Raw genomic sequence first — 12,467 nt, 5'->3', positions numbered from 1 at the left:
GGGGTAACAAGGATGTGCATGGAGGCTGGGCACATTATTTCAGGGCTTGGCTAATTGGCAAAGGCTCTGGCCACCCTGAGCCCTGGGTTTTTCATCTGCAGGTAGAGCTACAAAGATCCATGCGTCCGTGAGCTAGGACATGTGAATTATGCATGCGCATGGTGGCCCTGCAAACCCAGCCAGAGCAGTAATCATGCCCAGTAATGAGGTGGGGGAGGCAGGGGAAGCACGGAGCAAAGCACTCCCAGCCCTGTCAAACAGGAGCATCCCTGGTTTTGTGCTCCACCCCCGCCCCAAAACAGAGATCCCAAAGGGCTGGGGGGTGCTTGAATGTGCCGCATCCTCAAAAGACGCAGGGCTGGGCTGCCAAAACCCTGATTCTGGGTGTGTGCCAGGATAAGCACAGTTATCCTTATAATCGGTGGGTTTTTATGGACCGTGGGAGGGCGAAACATGGAGCGCAGAGGGAGGTGAGGGTGTTTTTTGGCCGGCGGCACGCTCCAGTTGCTGTTGCCTTCACAAAGAGCAGGAAGGGGGGAACCAGAACCTGGCTGCAGAGCTCGAGCTGCAGGAGATGATGTTGGGAAGGGGATCCCCACACCAAAAATGCAGGTCCGCAGTATAAATGCGTATTTACCGATGCCTTGCGGTAAGGAGGACGAGCAGCAGAGGATGCGGCCGCCGGTGTCTCTGAGCAGCAGTGACGTCTCGGCACTTGCGACTCTAATTGAATGTAATTGCCTCTTCCAAATTTTCCTAAAACCTTTTCAAAGTCCCCTGAAATTAGGGAACATTGATAACGCCGCTCCTTGGGGTTTTCAGCTCGTGTCAACCCTAAGAAGCGTGATTAATTTTTTACAAGCTAATCATATCTCTTCGGCAGGTTGGCAGTGGCGGATCTGTCATCTCTCATCAATAATGAACCAACCTGAGCAGCGTTTTTCCCCCTCCAGCCTCCTGGATTATTCGCTGCCGGGTCCTCGAACAACGGGCTGTGTGGTAAGGCGGTGGCAGGGGAGCAGGGTTTTAATTGATGTTCTTTGGAATTACCTGGAAGGGGATGGGGAAGCAGAATCCAGCATGGTGTGGATGGTTTTCTTTGGATCACTGCTTTGGTGGGATGCTGTTGCTTTGTGCCCCTCATCTCAGGGTGGGGACTTTGGGAAAGCAGGCAGCATCTCTGCCCAAAATGAGGAGAGGCTCCTGTGTTCCCTCGCTCATCACTTTGGCTGTGCTGGGAAGGTCCCAGCCTGATCCATCACTGCCAGCATCCCTGGGGCATCCTGAATGCACATGGAAGGGGTGGATTTGGGATATAGGACTGCTGAGCCGACTGGTCCTCTCCCAGCTGCTGGATGAGGAGGTCACGTTGTGCCCGAGATGGCACCAAGCAGAGATGGAGGATGGTGGCACTGCTGCTGTAATGCTACTCATTTCCCTGGTTCTGGGCTAAAACCGCCACATTTGCATTTAAATGGAGGTTTGGGCATCTGTAAATCCTCAGTTTTAAAGCGAGAAGGCCTAATGGTTGTGTAATCACGTTGGGATGAGGCCCCTGAAGCATCTCCAATCCAGCGAGGAGGGTGAGAAGCATCCACGCCGTGCCGGGGGCTCCTGCCTGCTCTGTAGCGGGCTGGGGGGGGTGGGGGGGTAAACAGAGTCAGGCAAATTTCCCTAAAAAAATAAAAGGCTCCCCTAAAAAATGAAGGAATGGGCTGGAGCACTGAAGGTGGTCAGGGAGGGAGCAAAGGGTTTGGGAGCTGGGCTGAAGGGATCCAGATGCTCGGATGCTGTTGCTTCAGGATGAAAGTGTAGCCGGTGATCCTCCCCCATCCCAGCCAGCCCCAGTCTGTCCCAACATTGCTTCCAGGCCAAATTAGAAAACCTTTTTGTAAAACCTGCTTTTGTGTAAAGGCAGAAACTCCTGAGCCACCGTGTGTTTGTTCAGCTCCTTTGAGGCTGGGAAATCGCTCGCAGTGAGGTTGGCGCCAGAGCATGGTAGGGACTGAAGCTGCTTAATAATAATTAATCATAACAGTAATAATAATGTTTAGCACTCGTCCAGGGCTTTGGAAAGATGAAGCACCACACAGCTGCTGGCTAATCCTCTAGGATTAAGAGTTCCCAGAGGAAAAGGCAAGGGAGCAGCCCATCCTCGGGCTCCGCTCCCCGGGGCTGGATGCTCTCGGGGCACCGTGGGGTGGGAACGCAGCCTGGCAGACTGCTGGCATCCCTCAGCACTGGGCAGGATTGGGGCAAAACCACCTGGTTTTTTGCAAAAAAGCAATCCCACAGCAGGATTAAAGCGATACTGGCATGTGCCCAGCAGCACAGGGTACTGTAGGAATGGTCAGGATTGGGCCGTGCTGCACCGTTATCTGTTTCCACAGCAACAATTAGCCAAGAGGGATGAGGCATGGACCAAACGTGGGCGTAGTGCTTCAAACTCGGCCGGTGCCTCTGCGCCAGCACTGCCCAACGGGACGCGTGCTGCCCTTTCATGTGTGAGCTCTGACATTTTGGATTGGGAGCCGCCTGTCACTAGCGATTGACCATCCAGCCTGGGACAAGCATTGTGCGCGGCTCCTGTCTTCCAGCAAACCCCATTTGCCCCACTGAGGGTGCGGGGTACAAGGCCAGTGATCCACAGCTTTTGGGCTCCCAGCGCCATCGTCTGCTTGCAGGATTTGTCCCCAACATCCCTCATGCTGGGGACACGTGCGGTCCCTACCCCGGGGAGCTGAGACCTGGAGCAGCTCGGCACAGTGGGAATGGTGTAAATGGATTTTTTTTTTTTCCAGGGGAAATCTGCCCCCCCCCACCCAAGATGTTGCAAAGCCTTTGGGTACCCCAAATTGGTTCTGAGTGCCGCAAACTGGTTCTGGGTACCTCACCACAAGGTACCATTAAGCACAGCCTTCTACCAGGGGAGATTTTTCTTTTTCCTTTTAATTAAATTGTCTGAGGAAGCCAAGACACAGACAGAGACCGAGACTGTAAATAGTATAGAAAAAAAAAAAAAAGAGAGAGCAGTAGAACCAATTGACAGAGGTGTAAATGCCAGGTAGAACCATACAGAGGAAGAGGAGGAGGAAGGGGCAGGCAAAGCTTCACGTTAGCTCCAGGATCACTGTCAGTGTGAGCGCCAAAACCAGTCTGAAGCCGCAGTGGCTGGTAAGTGAACCTAGGCAGGAGGAGACAAGGGATGGGGAGGTTAGGGAGCCACGCTGAGCATCCATGGGACCCCTTCTGGTGCAAGGACCTGCCCGCTGCCAAGAGGTGAACTCAAGGAGGGATGTTCACTGCACGGTCCTTCCCTCCCTAGAGGGTTTCGGGTCAAAATACCAGTCCCACCACCACTCACCGTTGGAGTCCTCTGTTCCTCTGGGAATATTTGGGTTTTCTAATGAGAAAGAAATAGCAGAGAGAGTGTTTTACTGGGGAAGGAGGAGATGGGTGTGGCTTTCTGGAGGGAGAGGTGACCCCCGTGGTGCCATCATACCAAAAACGATGAGGCGGGTGTGGGTGTCAGTGGAGCCCAGGGGGTTCTGGGCAGTGCAGCGGTACATGGAGCCATTGAGCTCGGCTGGCACCCGCTCCAGCACCAGCTCCTTGCCATCGTGTTCGGTGCTGCCGTCGAGGAGCCGGCTCCCCACCCGCGTCCAGGTGAAGAGAGGCTCAGGGAAGACTTCATTCTGCGGGGAGATGTAGGGAGTGAGTAAACCCTCCCTCACGCCTGGAGCAAGGACGGGGTACAGCCAAAATGCCCAGGGGTGCACTGATGTAGGGACCATGACGGAACCCAAGGCCGCCAAGCCAACCCCATAAAGTGCTGGTGTGAATACAAGGTTGTCCATTGGCATGGCATCGCCCCACAGCAACAGGGATGGATGGGGATGCTGACCTGGAAGCCCTGCACTAAGATCCGCACGGTGTCTCCGACGCGGGCTCTCGTTGGGGTCATCATGATCTTCGGGCCCTTGGGAGCAACTGCAAAGGGACAAGAAGGGACACCAGCCAAGCCAGGAGGCTCTGGTGCCTGTGAGTGCCCTTGGCTGGGGTTAACAATGGTTTGATGAACGAGCGTGGCGAGGGGGCTGCACAGTGTGCCAGCCCAGGGGGCTGATGGCTGGATGATGGATGGACAGGCTGACGGATGTCCAAATGACTGATAGATAGGTAGGAAAGGGCCCCATGGGCTGATGAATGGGAAGACTGCGAGATTGATAGATGACTGTAATGGGATGCATTGATGGTGAAGGACATATTTCCTAAAAAAGCGCCTTGCCACTCAGAAACAGGGGTCAAGAGGGGCCAGGTTGGTTTGAAGTCATGGAGATGGGCACCTCAGAAAAGCATCTCCAGGACAAGGTGGCCATGAGTCATGCACAAGTGCTGTTAGCATGGGAGACAGCCACAAAATGCCAAGGACAGCCCTGTAAAGAGGAAGGGACTCCTTTTCTCACGCCAGATTTGGGGTGTCCTTGTCTGGTGCATTGGGAGAAGCAGTGATGCAGCCAGCCATGGTGGGATGACACCACACCAGGGCTGTACCTTGCTCCCAGCTGGGTTGGGGTTGTGTGGATGTCCCTCCTGGGCCATGGGTGGGATGGGACAGCCCCAGGAGCTGCCTGGGCTTTGCATGGAAGGAGCTTTTTGCAGGTTTGAAGGGGAAAATGGGCAGGAGGGAGGTTGTGCTTTGCTGAAAGCGGGTGTCTCATGCTTTGTATGTTCAAGTGCCGCCGTGGATGGGTCAGGCTGAGCTGCCACGATGCAAAGGGACAAACAGCCACCAGAAAGCACATTGGGCTGCGGTGGTGGATGCTGGCCCTTGGAAGGGGAGATGCAGCAAGCCAAGTGCCCTACTTGGCCAGGAGCAAGGCCCAGTCTTCTCCACCCACCTCGAGGGGAAGAAGGCTGGAGCAGCCTGCCCAGGAGGATGCAATATCCATGCAAGATCTGCCCCACCGGTGCTGGAGCAGGGGTGATGGGCTGCAGGTGATTACACCACGTTATGATCTGTGCTGAAAGACAGCTTTCATACCAAAGCAAGGGCTTTGTCTCGGTTTCAATGCCTTTTATTTGTTTTATTGAGAGCATATATACTATTTATATATAGGGAGGGGTTTAATGGGGATCTGCTGTGATGGTGCCAAAAAAATGGGTTTGGATGGTGGTGGGGGGGCTCCCAGTGAGGTCCACAGGCTAGAGGCATCTTAGGGGATGAGGAGCGCTGTTGATTTAGCAGGGCACTGTGGTAACTTTGCTGTTACAGGTACTGGAGCTACTGGGGACAAAGCAGCAACCCATCAAAGTCTTGGCCTCATGGGGAGCCCTAAAGAGTGGACACCTACATGGCGGAAGGTATGAAAATATGCAGAAATGACTTAGGTTATTTTTTGGCCAGCTGTATGCTGGGAGAGCGCTTTAATGCTCGTGGGGAGGAACAGATAATGGAGGGCTGTCTATTAGCAAGAGAGCTCTGCCCTCCTTGTTGACTGCCAACCTCCTCTTGACCTCCTCATTGCTGCCAAGCTCCCACTAATTGAGGTGGTTGATAAGCTGAAGGAAAAGAGATGGCGCACCAGCACCAAAAGGCTTGTGCACGCTGAAGCCTGTGCCAAAGATGAGTGGAAAGCCAGTGAGGCGAAGCTCTCCAGGACATGGTGCATCACTGCTGATGCAGCGAGCCAAGTGCCCTACTTTGCCAGGAGCAAGGCCCAGTCTTCTCCACCCACCTCGAGGGGAGGAAGGCTGGAGCAGCCTGCCCAGAAGGGTGCCCTGAAGCTGGGGAAACCCCAGTGGAGAGCTCAGCCTCTTCTGATGGGGAATCAGGAGAAGGTAGGGGAGCTCCAGCCTTACCCAGGGGCAAGTTGAGCAGCCAAGGTGGGGCAGAAGTGAGGGGCCCCACTAATTACTCTGTCCACCAGCTCTCATGGTCACTTAGGGGGCTTCTGGTCTTCTACCCCCACCCTATCACAGCTGGGACCACCTTAACACCCTCAAACTGGCTCTATGCAGGGGCCAGCCTGGCCCCTCACCAGCAATCCCCACTAGGGATGAGTTGGGTGGCAATGGCCAACAAGGGTCACGGCATGTCCTTGGAAGGACATGTATACCTCCTGGGACTGGATATACATGGATGGAGGTGATGTGACAATGGGGTGAAGGTGTATCCCCCCACCCCCCAACATGACCCCAGTCCAGAGGAGCTCCTCCATCCCACCGACTGCCAGAGTTACACCCATAAGAGGTAATGTTAAGGGGCTACCAACTCCCTACCTGCCCTGCAGGCAATCAATGCAAAGACCCACCAAACACCAGGTCCCCCAACAGACCCCTCCCACCCCCAGATTTACCATCCTCCCTCCCTGCTCATCCCTACACTCAGCACAGCCTTGGCTGCTCCCCAAACGAGCCCCTCGTCATCCCCCTCCCCCCCCGCCCCAGTTCTATGCCTCCCCGCTACACGCTAACACCCATCCCCTCCTCACCAAGGGGGCTTCTCCCAGCACAGCATCAGCTCCAAATCTAAGGCTGTGCCCGCATTACCCCCACCACTGACATCACTGCCTTGCTCTGACACCCCCAGAGACCTCAATCCCCCCTTACCAGCCCCACACATCACCCCAAACCCCCCCCCAACCTAAGTCTACAGCCCCTACCCAACCCCAGCCCTATAGCAACCCAGCAAACCCCACCCTATAGCACTCCCCATGGCTGGGGGGGGGCCCTCAGCACCCCTTCTGGCCCCGCAGGGTCAGTGTTTCTCCCCTTTTTGGAGCACCCTGAGGCTACGGGGACTTGGGGGGTGGCAGCAGCCCCACAACCTCTTTCCTTACCTCCCCCCCCATGCAAGATGGGCTCTGCACCCCACAGACCCAGGACAACCCCCACAGATTGCCTTTGCCCTCCTGCTCCCTGCACCCCTCCTGCCCCACACAGCCCCCCCATACTCTGTCTCCCCTACAACACACAGCAAACCCCCTTCTCTTGCCTGATGGATCCCCCAAAAACCCACTGCCCTCACCCCTACTTTTGGGGCGCCTGCAACATCGTCTCCTCCTATCAGCGTGCAACCTTATGTGATGCCCAGCTTTGGCCTGGGGGGTGCCTGAAAACCCCCAAAAGTAAAGCAAAAGTAAAAAAAAAAAGGCAAAAAAAATTGGCAAAAAGTCAAAAAAAAAAAGAAAAAAAAACCCAAGAAACCGCAAATCCCAGCTGTGATGGGCGTACTCACCAAGTGTCACCTCGGACTGCATGGGCATGGAGAGTGCAGGGTGCTTCACCTCGCAGCTGAAGAGTGCCTCGTTGTCAATTTGGGGGTTCAGGGTCCAAGTGAGGGTGGCTCGTGCCTCCACCGTCCCATCGTTGACGGGCGCGTGCGTGTGGCGGAAATAGTAGATGGGCTCAGCCACGTGCACCCAGCGTGGGAATTCCCGGCTCACCACCGTTTCAGGGATGGTTTCGGTGACGGGACCCCGCTCAGCCGCCAGCCCCCGCGGGGGGTCTGCTGTGGCCGGGGGTTGGCCGCCTCCCACCTCTCCTTCAGCCGCCAGCGATTTTGGCACCTTGGTGTCATCCAGGTCACGGTGAAGGAGGTTCCGGGGCACCCAGCTCCCGCTGCCGGCTGGTGGCTCTGGCAGTGGGGTGGCCTCGATGGGCTCCCCGTCTCGCTTGAAGTACACCTGTGTGGGGACAAAAGGGACAGTGAGCACAGTGGGGACAGTCACCACCCCGGGCACCCCCAGCATCCCAGCCCCTTGGGTAGCGTTGGGTGGAGCTCCTTCCCAAGGGCCCCACAGAAAGATGCTGCAGGGCAAGATTTGGGTAGCAGCCTTATTTTGACTCCAAAAGCAGCATATAAATTTATTTTTATACATATTTTAAAATGTTTCTTTCGTGTATATATATATATATATATGAATGATAAACCCCCCCCCGCGGGCTCACCAGTGGGGCGGGCTTGCCACCAGAGACCACGCACACCAGGGTGAAGTTCTGCGCCTGGTAGCGGCTAAAGGGCGCCGGCGTGTCGGCGGCGAGCACGGAGATGGACGTTGGAGGAGCTGCCAGGGAGCAGAGCTGGGGCATTAGCACAGCATAATTGACCCGCCCCCACCCATCTTCATCCTCACCCTCGTCCCCATTTCTGTCCCCATCCTCATTCCCACCCCTATTTCCATCTCCATTCCCATCTCCAGGGATGGGAAAATGAACCAAATCCCTGCTGTCCCCTCATTCCCATCCCTGTCCTTGTCCCCATCCTCATCCCCATCTCCATCCCCATCCCCAGGGATGGGAAAATGAGCCAAATCCCTGCTGTCCCCCTACCCTGAGACCCCGCAGCCGTTTCCCCTCTGCTCCTGCTCACCCATCACATTGAGGAACACGTTCCCAGAGGCCAGGACGACTTTCTCCCGCGTGGCTCGGTCGTAAATCCCCACGTGACACTCGTAGGGACCGTTGTCTGAAATGCGAACCTCAGGGAGGCTGGGGAGGAGAAACAGCACTTGCTTCATCCCAACCCCATTTTTCCCAAGGGATGCAGCGGTCAGCATCCGAATGCCAAGGTGTGGGATGGGGCTGCATTTCGCTGCTGATGGGGATCAATAAACTATTAATAACTGCCCAGGCTGCAGGAGAGAGCTGTGTAATGCGGTTTAGCAGCTGGAGTTTACCAGCACTGACAGCTCCTCGGGAGGGGAAGTAATTGCATTATTGAAAGGAGAAGCACACGGGAGGTAAAGGCACTGCCAAGAGCAAAAACCCGCGAAGCGTGGATGTTAAATGCCTGCAAAACGCCGACGTTAAAGGCTCGGCGCTGGATGTTACAGCTTGCTTGGGCGACACAACAGCTGTGGCAAAGTGTGGCAGATGAAAAGCATCACAAACCCAAACTCTAAGCAAATGCAGAGCACACATGGATTGATACATCATAGAATCATAGAATCACAGAATGGTTTGGGTGGGAAGGGACCTTCAAAGCCCACCCAGTCCAAACTCCCTGCCAGGAGCAGGGACATCTCCAACCAGATCAGGTTGCTCAGAGCCCCGGCCAACCTGGCCTGGAACGTTTCCAGGGATGGGGCATCCACCACCTCTCTGGGCAACCTGGGCCAATGTTCCACCACGCTCAGCATAAAAATTTTTTTCCTAATAGCTAATTTAAATCTATCTCCCTCTATTTTGAAACCGTTACCCCTAGTCCTGTCATGCATTTTATCTAGATTTTATACTTAGAGATAAAAAATGGAAGAGGAAGTTGTGCAAAAGGATCAGTGCTGCTGGAAACGCTCGCACCAGCTGCAAAGGAGCCGCTTTGCTGATTGGCATCATCCCACCTCGCCAGGCGGCAGCATCCTACCACACCTGATGGTCGCGTCCTGCCTTGCCGACCCGTGGCAGCATCCCACCATGGCAATGAGGATGGGGGAAATTCCCACACCCAGCACCCAGTACGCCACCCTTAGCTTAAAAAAACCCTCCCACTTTGCCAGCTCCTTCTCAAAAGCCCCTGGCTGCCTTTCCATGCCGCATCCTCGCCATGCGAGCCCTCCCGCCAGTGCAAACAAGCTCCCGTCGAAGCGCACAGTCGCTTGGCAGCTCCTTTTAATGGCTGCGATGCTTCAAACTAAGCTTCTGCCATCTGTTCTGGCCTCTAATTACCCATGTGCTGAGCGGGAAATCATCCACACCCTTCGTTAGCAGCATGTGAGAGCGGCACCAGGGGTTCAGTCACCGCCAAGCCAGGGATCCTCTCCATCCCAGCGGCCACCCCTTGCCTCGAGGGACAAGGGAATTGGGCTTGCACACAGATTTGTGTGTAAAATGGGTTGGTTTGAAGCTTCTGCAATTGGTAGGGACAAGATTGAGAGGGGACCCCCAGCCCTGCAAAGCCAAAATGCTGCCTGTCATGTCCTTTGCGTCCTCTAAGCACACTGGAAATAAAGAAAAAAAATTATATAGATATTCATAAAGCAGTGCCTTAATAGATGGTTTTTAATCAGAGGAAGGGGAAAAAAAAATCCAGGGTTGGATATCTCCTGGCTTTTGCTCTTCACGTTTGAGCGGGCGGTGTTCAAAGCTGCTATGAAAGGAGGCAGCCCCGGCAGCCCTCTGTGCTGTGCAGATAAGAGCCACGACGCCTGGGATGACGCTCTGTGGGATGTCACCAACGTGACCGCACCGTTACAAAGATTTAAAAAAAAAAATAGGAAAAAACACAAGAGTGAAATGAAAAGGAGAGAAATCCTGAGTGAAAACGGCTGGGAAGTGATTGACCCATTGCCAGACCCTTCCCAGCATAGCTCCTCTTCTTCACCAGAGCCCAAAACAAGGCAGAACCCTCAACCCAAAGTATCAAGCCATCGATTCAGAAAACAAGCTCTTCATACCCTCTGAGAAATACCTCCTTTCTCCCCAGGCAAGTTGTTGTTTTCCTCTGAAAAAAAAAAGGCAACCTTGTGAAAAAACTTTTACCGCAAACATCCCCAGCTCCACGGACGATTTGCCGGTGCCACGCCAATGATTACCGATGCTTTTAAGTGCTTGGTCCTAGGGCGACGAAATTTTCTGCTCGCAAATTCTATTAGTTCTACAATATGTGGTGAAAGGGAGAAAAATGGAGCTTTCTGAGCCAAAAAAAAAGCAGGTGCTTTGCCTCGCCAGGATGGTACAATGTGCCGTAACTGGGTGAATGTGGAACGTCCTTGTCCCTCGCTCTGTGGATGCTGGTGGTTGGGATGTCTCACTCTGTGCACGGGGGATGTTTTATTCTGATTTAATTCCTCGACTTTCCCAGTGATCCCTGCTAGAGGAGAGCCTTGACTAAATCCAGCGCCAAGCAAAACCGCTGGGCTTATGGCAGGAGAGCAAGGTGGTTGAGTTAGGGAACGTGTAATCTGTTCACGAAGCTGCTGAAACAGCCTCTAAACAATAATTAGTTGTGTCAGAAATTTGTATGATATCCAAGCAAGCAGCTGAGCAGAGCCTGTGCTACATGGGGAAGCAAAACCTGAGGAGCAGAGCAGCCCTTGAGCATCTCCTGAACGTCCCCTGAGCAACCTCTGATTGTCGCCTGAGCATCTGAGCATCCCCGAGCAACCTCTGATCATCGCCCAGGCGTCCTCTGAGCATCTCCTGAGTGTCCCCTGAACACCTCCCTGAGCAACCGCTGATTGTCTCCTGAGCAACCCCTCAGTGTTCCTTAAGCATCCCCCTGAGCACCCTCTGAGCAACCCTTGAGCATCTGCTGACCCTCCTGAGCATCTTCTAAGCATCTCCTGAGTGTTCCCTGAGCATCTCCTCAGTGTTCCCTGAACATCCCCCTGAGCAACCTGTGAGCGTCACCTGAGCAACCCCCTCCGCATGCCCTAAGCATCCCCCTGAGCAACCCTTGAGCATCTCCTGAGCAACCCTGATTGTCTCCTCTCCAGCCCCACTCTCCTGTTTCTTCTCCACTCTACATTCACATTCATTCCCACGCAGCCATCTAACACAATTGCCCTTGCCTATAACAAAACATAGCTCTGAGTGTAGCAGAAAAAAAAACAGAAAAAAACCCCACCAAAATTCTAATTCCAAAGAATTAGAAAGAATTTCATGCTTGCACAGAGGCTCACCCGACGGGACGAGCCATGCTGAGCTCTTTCCAACCCATACACCGACACCTGCAGGTGCAAAGCATCACATCACCATGAGGAAACGACTGTATTTTCTCCACCACATGCTGAATTTTTATTACCCCACGCTGGGGAAAAACAAGCTTCGAAATCCGATTAGCAAATCCTAATTTAAAAAGCAAAGAAAGAAAGAAAGAAAAAAATCGTGACAAATAAATACTTCACCCCAGCCTCTTTGCCTTGAATTAAGTCTCCCCCTGACATTTTTTTCAGCCTCTAGTTTTGTTTTTATAACACGGGCAATAAAGCAAGTGTGTAATTAGTAATAAAGCTGACACTCCTGCAAGTGATTTCGCACTTGGAAGAAAAGCAATGACAAGCTTCCACGCTGCTTGTTTTATTTTTATATATATATATTTTTTTTCCCTTCAATCTTGTTTTTCTCTGCTCATTTTCATCCTGGAAATTTCCACCCATATCACCTTTTCCCTAGGGACAAGCAGAACCATGGGGACAGATCTCGGATATTTGGTGATGGCCCATTAAGGGATGACAATTTCAATTTCAATGAATCCCCACCACCAGCCAAAGAGGAGACATTGAGTATCTCTGTAATACCCTCAACTGCCCACAAAATGGGGAAAAGTTCCCAAAAATAGGCATTAAAAAGCAGCCGACGTGTCAAAGGAGGTGATATCGGGGTAACTTACCGCACAGTGGACTGGTAGACTAGATCCTCCCTCTTCCGATAATTCTCCATTTGAGAAAAATTGGTGGAGAACATAGCATCGAAGGTGAAGATCTTCTGCTTGATGGTGCCACCGTCAGTCACCTGCAAAAAAC

The 12,467-nt window shown here is 53.5% G+C and overlaps 1 protein-coding gene across 2 annotated transcripts in view; it reads right to left on the bottom strand.

The window, feature by feature from the left end:
- Positions 1 to 2,931: 2,931 nt before the first annotated feature.
- IGSF21 (immunoglobin superfamily member 21) overlaps positions 2,932 to 12,467 on the bottom strand; it is a 38,711-nt gene continuing 29,175 nt past the window's right edge. The window contains exons 3-10 of one of the 2 annotated variants that reach the window (XM_086764744.1): positions 12,335 to 12,456; positions 8,375 to 8,493; positions 7,954 to 8,069; positions 7,241 to 7,688; positions 3,905 to 3,990; positions 3,503 to 3,695; positions 3,365 to 3,403; positions 2,932 to 3,184 (exon numbers count right to left, since the gene is read on the bottom strand). In XM_086764744.1, coding sequence (XP_086620870.1) covers positions 3,111 to 3,184; positions 3,365 to 3,403; positions 3,503 to 3,695; positions 3,905 to 3,990; positions 7,241 to 7,688; positions 7,954 to 8,069; positions 8,375 to 8,493; positions 12,335 to 12,456 — 1,197 coding nt within the window. In that variant the 3' untranslated portion in view covers positions 2,932 to 3,110. The remainder of the gene's footprint in view (positions 3,185 to 3,364; positions 3,404 to 3,502; positions 3,696 to 3,904; positions 3,991 to 7,240; positions 7,689 to 7,953; positions 8,070 to 8,374; positions 8,494 to 12,334; positions 12,457 to 12,467) is intronic. The other variant, XM_086764745.1, reaches the window with a different exon arrangement.

The sequence above is a fragment of the Chlamydotis macqueenii genome, chromosome 21 (genome assembly GCF_036417535.1).
Source record: "Chlamydotis macqueenii isolate bChlMac1 chromosome 21, bChlMac1.mat, whole genome shotgun sequence".
Classification (NCBI taxonomy): Eukaryota; Metazoa; Chordata; class Aves; order Otidiformes; family Otididae; genus Chlamydotis; species Chlamydotis macqueenii.
This window is presented reverse-complemented; position numbering and strand designations above follow the sequence as displayed.